We start from the raw sequence: 15984 nt of genomic DNA on the forward strand, positions 1-15984 counted from the left end.
TGTAGGTGAGGATAGCTTCCTCGCACGCTGTACCATAGAACAATGCCCTATGAAATGTATAACCTGTCTAAACACAATATAAGCAAACAGATAAAATACACTGAGGAAGGATTTACTGGCTGATAAGCAAGCATACGATTCTCGATCTGGAAAACGTCCATAGCAGAAGTTGACATGTGAGCAGACATGGCAATGAAAAGATAAAGTCAAAGACAAGTATCAAATGGTCACAAAATTGACAATCACATGCAGGTTTGCATAAGTCACATGATAAAATGACGTCAATTCACACAAGCAAACAACTGACCAACAAAATGACGACACAAACAAGTCATCCGAAAACATCATTCAATTGAAACAAACTACTCACTCAAAGCTTTACAGCATGTCCACTCAGAGCAACCTATCCGCTGAAAACTCAATCATAGGCTGCTTATTCACACCAACGGAGCCCAATGGCTTCACAGACATAACCATCAGACGTGCAGCAGATGGTACATTTACCCTTACAAGACCGCACCTGTTTTTCAGGAATATCGCAGATCTAAAAGAATATAGAATTACAACAGATGATGGAGAAGTCAAAGAGGCTTACAACATCCATATCTTATATGACAGAAAATTGCACGGAACACCGCTATGCCCTTATTTAGTTTTCAAAAGCACGAAACAAGGACAAGCACTCACCCTGCAACGGAAAGATTATATGGCAGCGACCAATGCAGTTGACAAGTAAGTGAAAAACTACACATTCTCATTCAGTACTGATCAACAAAATGATATAGAACAATGAAAAATGTACCCATCTACAAAGTTCTTGAGAGAGTAGAAGACGAGTAAATGAGAATGCATACAATGTAGAGATCATATGCACAAATGTACACATATGAAATTGTCTTGCTGTGAACTGAGACTGAGAGAACAACTCAAAAAAATGCCTCTGACGACTACGGACCTTGCCAGACCACAGTCAGGTCTAAGAGAGCAAACTGCACACGGTCAGCGCAGCTTTTCAAACCTGAAAAGCTAGGAGGAAATAACAGAGTAAAAGAAAGACTCATCTCGCAAAACATCAAGGCAAATAACCTTTCCAGGGCAGCTGATCCGCACAGTTCACATCGAAAAATCACTTGGACCTGATTCACACGCAGCATGTGTAATCTACAGATAGAAGAGCAAAAGAGTAAGAACAATGACTGATAAATAAACAAACTGCTCACCCATTGCAACAAAACTCGAATGCCAACATTGAGGAAAAGCTTCTTCGACCAGATAAGAATGTGCCGTGTGTGAACTGCTAAGAACTACAAGAAGTCAATATCCACTGTGACTACATTCAGAACCAAACCCTAGATTAGGGCCATCCTGGGACAGATCTCCAAAGATGGAAAAACCCTAACCCTAACCTCTCATGTATTACAGTGTTACAAGGTCCATCAAAATAAGTCTCCTAAGCATAATAAATAATAATATACCTCCAATCCAAATCCTGGCCACTTGCAGTAATGGTTACAGAGATGCTTTGCCTCAAAGTCATCCACCATGTTTCCATTGCCGAAAATATTGCTTCCTTCACTGACCGAGCTAGAGAAGCACAACTGGTCAATGAAGGTCACAAATCATGGTAACTGAAAATGTACACACCGGTGGGTCAAGATCTGAGGATCAGTCAGAAGCTCAATATGCTACCTTGATAATCAGAAATGAAAGCCAGACCCTCTGTCTTTGCGTACTGAATGTGCTGAGTAAATGCAAGAAAGACAGCTAGGTCATAGCCATATTCGTCCTCATCGAGTGATGGTCCATAGTCCTTGTTATGAATGAACTTCATGAATGTCTGATTGTCAGGAGTATCGGACATCATCACCCGCCCCTCAAGGAGATACCGCTGAAAACATCCCTGCCCTGACATCTGCCATGGGAGCTTGTTTAGAAGTGCCTTGAGCGGTCGATGAGTGGTGAGAAAATGCAAAAGCAATGCCTGCTTCTAAAAAACAGACGTGGGGTATTTGAAAGGGGCGGAGGACTTGGTGCGGCATTGATACAGTGATCAATGTACTCATAAGTGAAATCAAGGAGAGACTTTTCCCAGTACAACACATTACTTTCATTTAAGAGTTTTGTGTGTTCATCTGGTAGTGTGTAAGGTGAGATTTTGAGTGTGCTGGCACCAGCGGCATGAGAGGGAGGTCTATGTAACAGCCACTTGATGACAACATCCTGCTGAGCGCGTGACCCAAGGCCACTGGAGGACAGGGGAGAGATAGTGTGAGCCACCCTGGATGTGCTGTCTTAAAGGCACCAATCCCGATCATGCTGCGAAGGGGGACATCAATAGTGAGCTGTCCAATAAGTGAATTGGAGATATTGGGTTTGAATGAGCGATACTGAGGAGTCTTCAAGATATCAGCTAGTGGGTGCACAGGGATTTGATGGAATTGAATGTCCTCATTGCGCAAGTCATAAACTGAAATAAATAATCATTAGAATCCCTGCCTCAAGAACAAAGGATAAACTCACCTTTAGGTGCACGCACAGCATCTACACTACCTCCACTTTTCAAGGCCTCTCTCAAATCATTATGGTCGGGCAGGTGAAATACATCATGCACTGGCTTCTTGTGAGGAGATGACACAGTGCTATTTGTGGAGTCACTCTCCGCTCGAAAATGAGCGTGCTTTGCTGATGGACATGTGTGACTGTGCTGAGCTGTCAGACAACCGAGTAGTGGTAAGATCACGTCCTGCAGTAGATAAGGCATCCGGTCGATTATGTGCTGAGCTGTCAGACCAAGTAACAGTGGAATTACGCTCCACAGTAGATAAGGCATCTGGTCCTTCCAAGTCAGGACCAAAGGGGTCTTCATCTTGCTGTGCAGCCCATGGGTCTTCTGAGTTGGTGCCAGAAGTTCGAGGGTCTTGTTTGGTGCCAGTATTGATAAATCTGTGTCGTTGGAGCTGTTCGAGCAAAGTGTTCTGAGAAATCTATGAGTTAGCGGAGTGAAAACACATTGAATGAGCGGAATGTTACCTCTTCTTCAGTTTTGTCTAGCCATGCCTCATACTCACTCCACTGCGCTGCAGGCACAACAACCATGAGTGAGAACTGCTTGGTCTTGAAAGTTGTTGTCTTTGGTCTGCATCGAGATTGGACTAAACACTGAGATAAAAAGTACAGAATGGCAGGTAAATGTCCAGATAGGTCAACCCAGGAAGCATCCCAGACAACAAACTCTTCAGTACGCCAAGGGAATCTCTTTCCAAATGCAAGGATTTTTGGTAGAATAGTATCTAAAGTGATTGTTATAAGCCCAGGGGTATCCAAGCAAGCGTCAATGTCCTTCTTTCCTTCACAGATATTCTAATTTATGAGTGTCAGCAAAACAGCAATGAGATGGAAAGAAAACAAATGTACCCCAAAGTTAATATCATGCCCAATTTTCTTCCGTGAATTTCCCTTGTATGCAGCCAAGGGGCACAGCAATGTCTGGGCCTGAACCGCGGCCCATGTGTGCAGTGCTATTGGAGGGCTGAGACAAGAATGGTACCACACGAGGTGGATTGATAGTTGCTATTAAATTTTGCCATTCAGACATGATTGATATCTAATAGAGAAATTTGACTTACACTTGCGTTGTGCTGCATTCATGGACTGGTGTATGATACAAGGATCTGGAAGTGACTGTGGTTGTGCAGCTGGATGTAATTAATAGTGTCATTGATCAAAAACTAATAGGTGTTTCAAGTGTACTTACAAGAGTGGACTGAAGAGGGTCGGACCAAAGTTGAAAGCTTCTGTGAGTATTGCAAGTAACACACTCCCCAAATGAAGCGACCAGGTTGGCCAGGCACAATGGTGGCAACATAATAGCATGGAGCGCCTTTAAGTATTGTGCCACAGCAAGCAGGTCAGCCACAAACACAGTCCTCCTTGGCAATAGCATCCTCGGTAAACTGAGAGATGAGTTCCATGACGGTAGTAAGTACTTGTGTGACGAGCCAAAGAAATACTGTTGGAACTGTTGGAACAGTGACCCTACAACACTTCAGAGGCAGGCTTTATATATTTGACCGTCCAGGACAACTCACCATTCTGAAAATATACTGCTGTGGGCTAATAATTTTGCAATCACACATGAGTCACAAAGATGATCCCGCAGCACTGAGGTGCATCTAAGTTGAGAGTTGCCTCGAGCTCCATTCAGCACTGAGGTGCATCTAAGTGAAGAGCTGCCTTGAGCTCCATGTCAGACAGTTGTGATCAGAGTTGCCATGATCAATAACGACTTGGAGTGCATGGGACTTGAATGGACTTATTACCAGTGTGTCAGACTTCTGTATCGGACTTATTCAATTGTACTCCGAGATGACCTGAATTCAAGTTCAGCCATTTGTTGGTGACAATCTTTCAGCGTGCCTGCAGTCATTTGTTGTGTTCAACCTTTAAGACATACCTTAGAATCTCTGGCTATAATCTTGGTGTTGAGTAATCCTATTCAGCCACTTCTTATCTTTGTGTTCAAGTTAGTATTCAGTGCGTCTATTTTGGTACTGTTCCTGCAAGACGTGCCTTAGCCATCATCTTAGTGTTTAGTGCTCCTATTCAGCTGCCAGTGTTCAAGTTAGTGTTCAGTGCACCATTGGTGTTAAGTGTGCTCTTCTCTCATTGGTGTTCAGTGTGCCCATTTAGCTAACTGTTATCTCTGCCAGTACTACTTGCATTTGAGTTTTGGCTATTCGGTTGACTCTTATTGAGGTGTTCAGTGTGTAGTCAGTGCATTATTGGTCCTCAGTGCACCTATCCAGCTGACCCTTATCTCTGCCAGTACTTGCGCCAAGGGTTTAAAAGCCCAGCTATCATGGTGACCGCCATTCAAACTACTATGCCTAACCAAAATAAGCCAACCCATATGAATTTCTCTATGTATCAAGATTATAAAGCTAACATGACTTGCAATATCAGCACCTCTTGAGGAGATTGCTCCTCACATCCTTTGGTACTGGAAAGTGCATCAAACAGACAGGAAGATCGTGAAAAACTTGCAGAATCATTTCAACACATCTCATTATGGACTAGGGTGAGTCAATTTCCACTAATTGATACTATTTTCCTGATCTTTGTGTGTAGATACACGAAGTTCAGAGAGATCCACAATGACATGGGTCTCCTGCATACCTGCCAGCAGAGCCACACCATTGAATCTATCCGTGAAGCCATGATCGAGCTTCACAAGGCATACCCGAATGCCAGAGCACAGGAAATGGTTATTTTGCTCTTTCATGAAAAGGAAATGAGCATCTCAAGGTATTTCAATCATTTATTATTGATATGTATCTGACTCACTATAGAAACTTGGTCATATCATATTGTGCTGCCTATGAAGCAGATCTCATACATCAACGAAAAGCTCGTCGTCTCAAGCGGAGGCGGTTCTGGGCTGCTGGGGTCAATGACCTATTTGCGGTTGATCAACACGATAAGTGGCTTTGATTTGGTCTTGCCTTGCATACTGGAGTAGAGCCATTCTCTGGTCATATCATGTGGATCCGAGTCTGGCATTCTAACCGCAACCCCCAGCTCATTCTCACATACTATCTTGAGACCATCAAGAAACTGGGCCATAAGTTCATTCAAATAACTATCTATCACTGTTACTTATTCAAGTTGTCTTGCCTGGGTACAACAGATATACCAATGGTGACTCAGAGTGATTCTGACACTGAAAACCATGGAATCGCCAATGCACACACCATGCTTCATCAAATGTACGATCTGGCATTACAAGGTACCTTACAATACTACTGGATGCGGACCAAGAAGAATGTTAAACCAGAGATTGCTTGGTCTCAGTTACGGTGTTGGTTTACTCCTGGTTTCGAAACACTTCTAGATATAACTGACCAGCTTGTCATCCTAGGTAAAGGTCATGCAAGATGCTATAGACCACGTCTGTAATCTCTATGTGAAATCTGATCATCCCATATTCGACTTGGTTCCACAACCACTCAATGATTTTATTGGACGTTGTTACGATGACTTAGGCCGTCCTTCAATCACCCGCCAGTCTGTGTGGACAATATACTTGGATTTACTTCATTCTATTCAGCGCTTTGAGCAGCTGCCAGCCGCTATTAGTTCTCTTACAGACACCACTGACTTGGATGAAGGAGCTTTGCCTCTCCTCAATAATCAAAGGGACCTATTTTTTCATGAGGATATTGATGGCACTTACTATATGGGTGGCGTCCATGGGGGGCAAGGTCTTGGTACGTGTTCACTTAGCTTTAACAGTTTGTGCTAATTTACTTACTGCATAATAGATATGTCTGATCATCGCCGGCTGGATGAACTTGCCAAGCTGGATGAACCAGGCGCACACTTACTGCCCACAGCTCCAATCATAGAAGAGGAGGGCTTAGTAATTGCAGAATTCTCTGATGAGGAGGACAATGAAGATACATATGATTGGTGACTTCACTTACTGTAGAGTTTGACTTTTTTGTGTAACTTTAATGACAGCACTCCAAGAGGTTCCCAACAAGTCATTAAAATACAAGTTGCCAGGGGTACACGGAGTCCCTGTATCATACCTGCCTAATATGTGTGTGGTCACGCTATGTAACAGAGCGCGGCAGTCCTGTCTTCCATATTTACTACTATGGCGACGTCCGCTTCACTTCACGGAGTTGTTGGTCTTCGAAATGGAAGTCAGATTGACAGAAAGAACGTTTGGCGATACGACGGACTCCAGAACTCGGAGACATTAAATTCGGTGCGAACGCTGCTTCAGCTGAAGACGGCATCTATCTATTGGATGGCGTACAACTACTGGTCTGAGGCAAATCTGCTCATGCTAATGATGACAGTTCTGAAGCAGTCCCTCAAGGAGTTCGACCTTAGCGCCATTCAACGAAACATTACGGTAGAATTACGATAGAAGGTCGGAAATGCGCGCGCGCGCGCGATCTAATCTTTGTTTTTGCACGTTGTCGCGCGTGGGCAAGCCACTTCTAGCACGCCAGTCTGAAATACGACGTTATCCCATCATCTCTTTCTATCGCCGCCATCATGCTTCCAACTGGAGTGTCTGGTACCCTATAAGTATCTCAAGTGATGACTTATTTAGATCTCCCTACTGGCCTGCACTAACATGTTTATGAGAACACTCGTTCAAGCTGGTGTTACGCTATCACTGCTAGCAGCTAGCGTATTCATGACTCTCGCCGTTTCTGTTGCCGAGGACAATCTTGATACTACGGAAGCAGTGCATGTTGAGATTCAGTCCAAGGTTCACAATGCAACTGGCATTCGTTATGTCAAGAACTCAGGAATCTGTGAAACAACTCCAAATGTTACCCAAATTTCTGGTTACATCAACGTTGGAACAAACATGTCCATGGTATATTTCTGTTCCCTATCCTCCAGGTGTAAATTGATAGGAGATACAGTGGTTCTGGTTCTTCGAGTCTAGAAACTCACCGGAGACAGCCCCATTCACTTTATGGTAGGTTGCCGAGAAGCTGGGTCACACAAGTAATCTGAGCTGAGTCGCACCTCTTAACTGCTTTCGCAGGTTGAATGGCGGCCCTGGATGTTCTTCTATGGTCGGATTGTTCCAAGGTTGATTGGTTTAATCGCCTTCGAATTTACTTCTAATTTTCACAGAGAACGGGCCATGTCTGGTGAATGCTGACCGTAATTCCACCATTCTTAACCCCTACAGGTATGTCATGATCATCGCTGTTTTTATATGCTAATATGACATGCGTTCCTACAGCTGGAATGGTCTCAGCAACAGTATGTAGCACGTAGCCTTCCCATTTCGTTGCCAGAGTTGACTTCCTCAACCAGTGATCTACATTGACCAGCCAATTGGAACAGGGTTTTCTTACGGTACTGATACGGTAAACAGCACAGAAGCCGCTGCGCCCTTCGTGTGGACTGCATTTCAGGTTTTGTTTGAAAGCCAGTTATTTTCGAAGTACGCTAGTCGAGAGTCAGTCGCTTAACTCATCTATCACGGACGATTACTGATGCCAGTCTCAGGTTCATCTTTACCACAGAGAGCTATGGTGGTCACTACGGACCCAGCTTTGTGACCTACTTCGAAGAGCAAAACGCCTTAATTGCTAGCGGGAAGATTGATGCTGTTCCAATTGTTGTCAGCGCCCTGATGATTAACGAGTAAGTCGCTTTCTTGATCGACTAGTACCCTGTTGAATGAGCATTCACAGTGGCTGGTATGATCCGCTCATTCAGACCGTTTCATACCTAAGCTATGTGACTTATGCCCCTGGCTATGGACAGCTCCAGCCAGATGTTGTACTCAAGAACATTTCGGATTCCCTCTACGGTCCTGATGGTTGCGTAGCGCAAGAGAATGCCTGCTACGCTGCTGGAACTTCTACCCACTCAGATAAGATTTGCCGGGACGCCGAAAGTTACTGTGTGAGTAACTCATCAATACAACACGCTTGGACGTCACCAAATTCTTTCAGAACGACAATGTCTTTATCCCTGCTGCGGGCGATTACGACCCCGATGATATCCGTCAAAATTCATCTGCTTTATTTCCCCCTGAATACTATGTGTATTATCTGCGCAGAGAGGATGTCATGAAGAAGATTGGTGCTCAGGTCAAGTACGAGGAATGCCCGGACGCACCCTATGACAAATTTGTAAAGACAGGCGATGTATGTCTTTGTCTGGCTTCTTTCCTCGAGTACTAAATTTAGCTTCCTGCTATGTAAAGATTGCTAGAACATGGCTACCTCAGTTGTCAGCACTTGCCAACTCTAGGATGAAGATTTTGATTTGGGTGCGTGCTTAGTTACTACTTCATTGTTTACTAATTTACCAGGGACGAACAGGCTGGAGATGCTGATATGAAGTCCGTTCTCGTGTTGTAATGACCTTTCAGATCCTGACGCTTCTCATTGACTTTAGTTGTAACTGGCTTGGAGTAAGCTGTCGCGTATTCTGCCGCCAACGTTGCTGAAGTATTCTGGCTAATAGGGCCATGCGTCAGTTCTAGCAATGGATTGGTATGGCAACGAGACGCTCCATAATACCCCATTCACCAATATGACGATCAACGGCACGCCTATCGCGGCCGTGCAGAACGTCGACAACTTCTCCTTTGCGTGAGTTTTTTTTCCCTTAGCAGCTTGTTAATGAAAGATACACCTACACCTCATCATTTTACGTTTTAGACGCGTGTACGGTGCTGGACACGAAATCGTCAGTTAACTCTCCTGGGGGTGATGATATCTACTGATGCCTGTTATGTCATTAGCCTTCCTTCCAGCCCCAAGCAGCTTTGGAGATTTTCTCGCAGGTTGTTCGTAAGGAGCAACTTCACTCCGTCTGAAGAGTGATTTTGGAAGCGTACACCGTGATTCTGGTTAGACATACTTGACATGTTTGCAAAAAGCCAAACTTCGAAATCTACATATCCATACTGCCAGGAGCACGTACCTCACGTACCACTACTATCGGTTAACACAACTTCGGTCAACCATTAGTTGGGACAATTTGGAATATCTCGCTCAGCTCTGCTTCAAATTATATTCTGTCCAACTACGTATCATTGTACATTCATAATACACGTGCACTACTGTGAAGTTGAATAATTGAAATTGGTCGAGAAATATTTGAGATCCTTGTACTTAAGTCAAAGTGAATCTGAAGTGAATCTGAAGAGCATATGAATGCGAAACGTTCAGCGTACGATACTATATAATCAAACACCCTTCACCAACACTCTCTTCAACTCAACATTCTGCTTCTCCAGAGTCTGAATCTTTGTTTGTGCGGAACGCATCTTCTTCAACAAGTACTCCTTCCGCTCAGATGTCGTTCTACGCCTGAACCACCAAAATGACCGCTCCATTTTTGAGATGTCCTGAAGCGTGCTCAGCTCGGATTCGCATGCACGAAGGGTACTCTCAGCGCTCGAGATAAATTTATCATTGAGTGCGATGTCTTGTGTGGCTTGGAAGACAGGGTCTGACGCATCATTAGTGAGAGGAAATTAGGTAACAATCGCATTGCCCATTACCATTCACAAGTCTCTCGAAGACATATTTGAACACGGGCTTTCCGGGACGTATCGTGGATGGTCGACCTGAAAATAATATTAGACAGCATCTCCCAGCCTGAATGATTGACAGTACCATGTTGTGTGCTGATGGATATGATCTCAGCGTGTTCCATAACACGAAGTGGCAGCTCGTCTCCCTTGAAAGGCGCATCGAGTAACACTTCGTAATACGGCAGCTGATAGGAAAAGTAAGCAACCTGTCAACTAGCACAGAAATTGAATACCTCAGCTTTGCGTGCCAGTTGTTTGAGCACAGTCCATGCCTGCTCTCTCGACCATGGCAAACTCTTAGCGTCGTCGATGTCTTCTCCAAAGGCCTTCTTTCTCAGTTCCCCGACATCGCTAGCAATGATGTCTTCTACCGCTTCCTCGACGCCTTGACCACAAGAGACTTTGTGGATTAACTATATGCAAGTAAGTGCATTAGTATGCGCATTAAAGGGGGTAACAGATTACTTACACGTTCAAGGTCACTTGTACGACCGCCAAGGCGTTCTATGGCCTTCTTTTGTACATGCGTGAGATCTGATGTGACGCCAGCATCGTGGAGGCGTTGGCGGACGAAGGAGAGTGCAGTGGGGGCATCAGCATCATAAAGGGCAATGGAGTTCAATAGCTTGGAAGGCAACGCTGTAACACCATATTAACAATACCTCATACGGGTATAAGTATAACACACACCCCGGGCTAGCAGCTTTGCGTTCTCGCGGTTGTCGCTGACCACGATAACATGGGCGATCTCGAAAGACATTAGGGTCACAATTGACAAGTGGAACGATACGAATCACCTGGTTCTCAACGAGAGATGCTGCCCAATGCGCCAAGACGCCGAGAAGTTCCTCCTTGTAAACTCTTCCCCGTGCGGCATAGTTTTTGATGACAACAATCGGAAGCGTATGCACAGCTTGCGCGTCCTCTCCGTGCCGGCGTTGTTGTCTCGTTAGCTCCTCACTTGTCTTTTCCCATCCACCATTCGAGTTTACGACATCCTCCTTCATCGCATCGAGGCCCACAAATCCGCCGTCGTCACCCTCTAGCAACTCGTCGCCCACACCAAGCTCGCTTATAATGCCGTTTCCGGCAATACAGTCCAGTCGTGGATCGTGCCATGTCCCAGCGCGAATACGGGCACGAGTCCGTGCTTCTTCGGCTTGTCGTGCTTCAGCTTCTTGTGCTGCTTTAACAGCACGCTGCGCAGAAGTGCGAAGGAAATGGTTGACTTTCTTCAGTGCTGTGCCTGTGACTTCCAGAATTTGTTTCAGCTGGTCTTCGAGGGAAGACTTGAAGCCCGCTAGAAATACGTTGATTATCCAATTAACAAAGTAAAGAAGAGTCAACCAAGTCACCTTTTTGCCCGATTAGGCTGACAGTCGCAATGTCCACCATGTTGTTGACGGAGTTCAGGAAGGTAAAAATTGGTCTGTAGCCGGTCTGCTGTGCGAGTGCGGAAACGAGCTGCGTGTCTGATGTAGCTCTATTGATCTCAGCACAATCGATCACTAAAGCTTTTCTGTAAAGTATGATCAGCTATGTCTAGATGGATATAACGTATCACAAACCTGCCGGTATCGCGTATGATAGCCTCGAGCATACGCGATTTGCCGCTGCCCTGGGGACCATGTACGAATGCAACAGTAGCTATTCAAATTGTGCTGTCAGAAGTTTACATCGGAAAATGAGTGAGAAACCTACAAGGAAAGTCAGAGAGGTAGCTTCGCACAGCGTTTTCTGCGTCCTTGCGCTCTTTCCAGATGTCTCCCTGTGGAGAGACATCGTCGCGAACGCTCGTGAGCGAAAACCTGTTCAAGGCATTTGCACGAAGCCATTTATATAATTTATATTCTGAAATGGAAGAAATGAGTTGGTTCAATGACAGTGATTGGAAGTACTTACCACGATGATCGAACCAATTAAGCATCTTCCCTTCAACAGAGAGAACTCTTATGGGATCGAATATCTAGTAAACAATTGTTTTCCAGCTCATGAATAAATTGGAAAATACTTCACACACAGTGTAAGTTAATGTCCCGAGTAAAAAAAATATGATTGGTAACACAATCTTGGGATGTGAAGTCAGCCAGTCTCTAATTGCATGGGCCTGGATGGGACGTTGGTATACAGTCCTCAGGCGTGTTGTTCCACCAGCATCGGAGAATCTGTATCCATGGACGGTATTCCGTGCGACAGTGGCGGAGCGTACGCGGTGGAACAGAATATCAGAGGAGCGGAACATTCCTGCCGGAACAGGTGTAGGGGCGGTAATATTCTGTATTCGGCCGCACGGCTAGCATGGCGTCAGGGAAAGTAAACTTATAAATGTGTGGACCCACTCGAAACAGACTGTACAGGGCTTCTTCAGGAACATCTGGGCCCTGGAAGGTCACGTGGACGATTCCCGACGGATATCTGTACATATCCTGATCACATTGTTTGCATTCTCACCAAGCAACTTCTACTTGCGAAAACGCACCTCAAGAAATGGCTCCCCCTTCACGAGCCAAATATTACAGTAATGAAGCCCCGACCAAGAGGGTAGGCCGCCATGCTTGGTAGCTTCAAGTTGGAGATCCGTCTGGAGCGTTTCGAGCGCGGTCTGATGATCACGAGCCATATAAGTGAAACGCACAAAGACACCACCATCTTTCTGATAAGGCAGGAGCTCGCGTATGCGGAAGTCATGCGTCTTTACAGTCTCGAGACGCTCATGCAAGCGTTCCAAGAGGGTTTCCTCACGTATTATGCCGATGTAGTGTCGAAGGCTGCGTGAGTTTAGTTAAGTTAAGAGGTGTAGTTGGCTGGTACGAACTCCCAGATACCGAGACGAATAGGGAAGACGGAGTCAATGAACAACCATCGTTCTTGAGACTATAGATAGTGATTAGTGTTGGGAACCCCTGGTCTCTAAGTCACTTACGTCCCCGTCCAATGTAGATGTGCTCGCTGTCTCTGGTGTGTCCTGTAATACACGTATGCTCGCATGTATTCGTCGTGTCTGATGTGATAAAGAGCGCAAATTTCGAGCAGCCAAGTTAAACGTACTTCTTGAACACATGTTGAAGACGTGATGCTTACTGTGGCCAAACTGGCTACTAGCAGATCATTAATAAGAAGTATTTCCCATATTTTAACGTAACGTGTGATCGTGGGAGACTATCACCTCGTTTGCGTTCTTGTGCGGATGAAACGGAGCAAAGTTTGCATCCCGTGAGGATCCTCACGCTAGACACACTGTCAGTTTGTGCGCACAGGACGACAGCGACCACCGGATCATAACTGTTCTCGTCAACGCAGACAGTGATGAGCACCTATACCCAAACACAGGCTCGTCCTCCTCCAGCTGTACTAGGACGCAAAAATTCGTTCTTCGGCGCCATCAAGAACATCGTCACTGCCCCACTCTCATGGTTTGGAGGCAGTGAGGATGACTTTGGCGATAGCGACGCCAGAGGAAAGCGAAGGCGGCTCCCTGTTGCCTCTGAGCAAACTCACGATGACTCAGACTCAGACTCAGAGCAACGGACCAAGAGAATGAGAATGGGCAGCCCCAACAGAGATAAGCAACCATACCTTGATCCCCCAAGATCAGCCTTCATGCAGCACCACAAGACATCTGAAGGTGTACGCATCCAAACTCATCGTCATGTTTCGCCCTCGCCAAGAAAAGCCCTCCGTGTACCTACTACCGCGCCCCGTAATAGACGCACGATGTCCCCTTACCCAAGTGGATCACAGCTCAAGGCACAGCCGTCTGTGCGTACAATGTCTCTTGATCCTCCATCTGGACTGGGCTACTCCGGTTCGCAAGCCCGGTTGCAGCCAGTTCCAACTATGCAAGATCTCACAGAGGAGAAAGATGCTATGTCCATCAGCAGGGAGCCATCCATGTCAAACCTTCGTATGCGTACGTCTGTTACACCTCAGCCCTCAGGCTCCGATTTCGGCCCCGTCATTCTCCCTCGCCGGGAGCGCGATCCAACTGAGCCGCCACCGCTTACGACATTGATGTCAAACCCCATGTTTGTTAAGCCCCCGCCTGGCTTGCAGAAGCACAGTACTGCGGAAATGACCAGACAAGCCACTCTTGGTTCATTACTAGACTCTCAGCGTAAGGTGAGGATTTTTTTTTCTTGTCCTGGACGTACCTTTGACACGAATTGCTCAGCAAATTCATTCCCCTGTCCGACGGGGATCTGTTTTGTTTGGCACAGGATCTATGACAGATATATCGGCTCGTGCGTATGCCCACATTCTTAATCGCTTTTGATAGTTGATTGTCCCGCAATAGCCCATCTTTGGCCGATCAACCCCGCTGAGAAGGCCCTGCATGAGCTTGAAGTATACAAAACTCCTCTTCTCCCCTCGCGCCTTAAGGGTGCGCCGATTCCGGACACTTTTATATCGAAGAAGAGCCGCCCTATCACTCTCATGCATGACCGGGACCGAGAACGTAAGAAGGGGAAAGGCAAAAACAAGATGAAGGATCGAGATGGTGTCAATGGGACAAAGCCATACGCAGGCGAGGGTGGCATGAAGAAGTGGTTGGCAAGGAGGAAGCGGGAAGAGGAGGTGGTGCGAGCGTACAAGGAGGCTGATCGAGAGAAGGAGAAAGAGCAGACGATGGAGGAGGATGAGAGTGCTAGTGCTGAAGCTGAAGCTGAGAGGTTAAGCGAACAGCAAAAGAAAGCACAGGAGGAAGAGGCACAACTTAAAAAGCAGATGGAGGTCGCGGCAGTTCCGAGGGCACCTGCATTCGAGCCAAAGCTCAATGCTACAAGGGAGATGTCTCTTCGCGTTGGACGCTCGCGGATGCGCAATCACATTGAGCGCCCGACAGCAAAGCGCACAAATAAGTTTTCTGCGGCGTTTGAAGATGATGAGGATGTTATGGATGATGAAAGAGCTGCACTTGAGGAGGCTGCCAAGACAGTACCTGTTTTCGAAATTCCTGCTGGGTTCACCTTTGCGAAAGAGGTAGATCATTTTATGACACTGATGAATAATCGATCTCATCATTTTCGCAGACGTCCATATCTCACGATGTTACAGGCGCAAAAGAACCTCCCATCAGTGCCCTTCCATTTTCATTGTCTAAACCACCTGCAGCTACCGCCAAGCCGGCCGAGCCCTCTGCAACCCCTACCATCTCGTTTGTTCCTCCTATCCCACAGCCGTCCAAATCAGTGGCACGTAGTGAGCCTGCGTCCGTTACAGCTGCCCTTCCCACGAGTGCCTCTAGTATTCCCAATTTCTTTGCTAATACCGCCGTGTATACCAAGCCGTTGGCCGTCACCACTCAGTCGGGATCTTTTGGCGCACCTCCTCCTGTTCTCGCACCCACACTAGCACCAGCACAAGTGCCAGAAGCTCCAAAAGTCACTGAGGCGTCTACTTCCTTGTTTGGTACGCCTGTAACTGCCCCTCAAGTATCTGTCCCACCATCCTCTGTGCCTGCTGCGACTTCTATATTCGGAGCAGCTCCTCCGTCTTCAAGTACTCCAATCTTTGGCCCTTCTTCCACTAGCACTGGCACATCATTTGGTGTTCTAGCACCACCAAAAGCAGCACCCACAGCGATCGAGGTGACGCACGTCGCTTCCCCCGTCATTTCTCCGCCACAGCCATATGATTCTACCCCTGCACCGTCCTCTTTGCCATTTTTGTTTAGTTCTTCAACTGCACCTGCTGAAACTTCCCAAATTGCCCCTGCCAATGAAGTTTCAAAACCAGCAGAACAGGAAGCAAGCAAACCTCCAATGCTCTTCGGAACTACCCCGCCTGCCGCCCCATTCAGCTTTAGCACACCCGCTGTTTCTGCACCTGTAGCTGAGCCATCCAAGCCTGGATTCTCTTTTGGGGAACATGCGCCGACGCCTGCGATGACA

At 46.3% G+C, this 15984-nt stretch overlaps 5 protein-coding genes across 5 annotated transcripts; 3 read left to right on the forward strand and 2 right to left on the reverse strand.

Annotated features, from left to right (window-relative positions):
• Positions 1–393: 393 nt before the first annotated feature.
• EDB93DRAFT_1100863 (uncharacterized protein) lies at positions 394–3971 on the reverse strand (the record flags this gene model as incomplete). Its single annotated transcript, XM_041447049.1, has 17 exons — positions 394–520; positions 688–744; positions 956–976; positions 1087–1136; positions 1221–1304; positions 1476–1598; positions 1645–1658; positions 1690–1939; positions 2101–2245; positions 2278–2467; positions 2521–2709; positions 2741–2984; positions 3031–3360; positions 3415–3518; positions 3627–3695; positions 3755–3880; positions 3923–3971. The coding sequence occupies 17 exons, from the start codon at positions 3969–3971 to the stop codon at positions 394–396; spliced, it is 2172 nt and encodes a 723-aa protein (XP_041311822.1).
• Positions 3972–4882: 911 nt separating this feature from the next.
• On the forward strand, positions 4883–6472 carry EDB93DRAFT_1100864 (uncharacterized protein; the record flags this gene model as incomplete). The annotated part of the gene is made up of 7 exons (XM_041447050.1): positions 4883–4923; positions 5024–5077; positions 5128–5304; positions 5349–5463; positions 5665–5917; positions 6042–6266; positions 6321–6472. The coding sequence occupies 7 exons, from the start codon at positions 4883–4885 to the stop codon at positions 6470–6472; spliced, it is 1017 nt and encodes a 338-aa protein (XP_041311823.1).
• Positions 6473–6904: 432 nt separating this feature from the next.
• On the forward strand, positions 6905–9612 carry EDB93DRAFT_1122920 (Alpha/Beta hydrolase protein). The gene is given in 13 exon segments (XM_041448618.1): positions 6905–6923; positions 6935–6975; positions 6986–7020; positions 7034–7427; positions 7852–7996; positions 8047–8184; positions 8235–8448; positions 8499–8693; positions 8753–8818; positions 8871–8890; positions 8947–8962; positions 9016–9240; positions 9296–9612. The coding sequence occupies 9 exon segments, from the start codon at positions 7151–7153 to the stop codon at positions 9145–9147; spliced, it is 1203 nt and encodes a 400-aa protein (XP_041311824.1). The 5' UTR covers positions 6905–6923; positions 6935–6975; positions 6986–7020; positions 7034–7150; the 3' UTR covers positions 9148–9240; positions 9296–9612.
• Positions 9613–13189, reverse strand: EDB93DRAFT_1122925 (RNA12 protein-domain-containing protein). Its single transcript, XM_041448619.1, has 16 exons — positions 13017–13189; positions 12909–12967; positions 12573–12861; positions 12433–12519; positions 12114–12386; positions 11996–12059; positions 11795–11944; positions 11662–11740; positions 11449–11612; positions 10891–11393; positions 10784–10841; positions 10563–10732; positions 10327–10506; positions 10176–10278; positions 10061–10126; positions 9613–10008 (listed from the first exon to the last, which is right to left on the reverse strand). Exons 1-16 carry the CDS (start codon positions 13152–13154, stop codon positions 9743–9745), a joined length of 2649 nt encoding a protein of 882 aa, XP_041311825.1. The 5' UTR covers positions 13155–13189; the 3' UTR covers positions 9613–9742.
• A 95-nt stretch (positions 13190–13284) lies between these two features.
• On the forward strand, positions 13285–15650 carry EDB93DRAFT_744268 (uncharacterized protein). Its single transcript, XM_041457308.1, has 3 exons — positions 13285–14212; positions 14265–14334; positions 14388–15650. Exons 1-3 carry the CDS (start codon positions 13400–13402, stop codon positions 15443–15445), a joined length of 1941 nt encoding a protein of 646 aa, XP_041311826.1. The 5' UTR covers positions 13285–13399; the 3' UTR covers positions 15446–15650.
• The last annotated feature ends 334 nt before the right edge of the window (positions 15651–15984 follow it).

The sequence above is a fragment of the Suillus bovinus genome (genome assembly GCF_016758785.1).
Source record: "Suillus bovinus strain UH-Sbo-P2 chromosome Unknown EDB93scaffold_6, whole genome shotgun sequence".
NCBI lineage: Eukaryota > Fungi > Basidiomycota > Agaricomycetes > Boletales > Suillaceae > Suillus > Suillus bovinus.

What these genes read in the sequence shown, in the direction of transcription:
- EDB93DRAFT_744268 (XM_041457308.1), top strand. Translation starts at nt 13,400, where the DNA reads ATGAGCACCTATACCCAAACACAGGCTCGTCCTCCTCCAGCTGTACTA. An exon ending in TACTAGACTCTCAGCGTAAG is followed by an intron (nt 14,213 to 14,264) that starts GTGAGGATTTTT and finishes CGAATTGCTCAG; the next exon opens with CAAATTCATTCCCCTGTCCG. An exon ending in TATGACAGATATATCGGCTC is followed by an intron (nt 14,335 to 14,387) that starts GTGCGTATGCCC and finishes GTCCCGCAATAG; the next exon opens with CCCATCTTTGGCCGATCAAC.
- EDB93DRAFT_1122925 (XM_041448619.1), bottom strand. Translation starts at nt 13,154, where the DNA reads ATGTGTTCAAGAAGTACGTTTAACTTGGCTGCTCGAAATTTGCGCTCT. An exon ending in TAATTGGTTCGATCATCGTG is followed by an intron (nt 11,945 to 11,995) that starts GTAAGTACTTCC and finishes CTTCCATTTCAG; the next exon opens with AATATAAATTATATAAATGG. An exon ending in GTACAAGTGACCTTGAACGT is followed by an intron (nt 10,507 to 10,562) that starts GTAAGTAATCTG and finishes ACTTGCATATAG; the next exon opens with TTAATCCACAAAGTCTCTTG.
- EDB93DRAFT_1122920 (XM_041448618.1), top strand. Translation starts at nt 7,151, where the DNA reads ATGTTTATGAGAACACTCGTTCAAGCTGGTGTTACGCTATCACTGCTA. An exon ending in CTGTTCCCTATCCTCCAGGT is followed by an intron (nt 7,428 to 7,851) that starts GTAAATTGATAG and finishes TTCCTCAACCAG; the next exon opens with TGATCTACATTGACCAGCCA. An exon ending in AATTTGTAAAGACAGGCGAT is followed by an intron (nt 8,694 to 8,752) that starts GTATGTCTTTGT and finishes TGCTATGTAAAG; the next exon opens with ATTGCTAGAACATGGCTACC.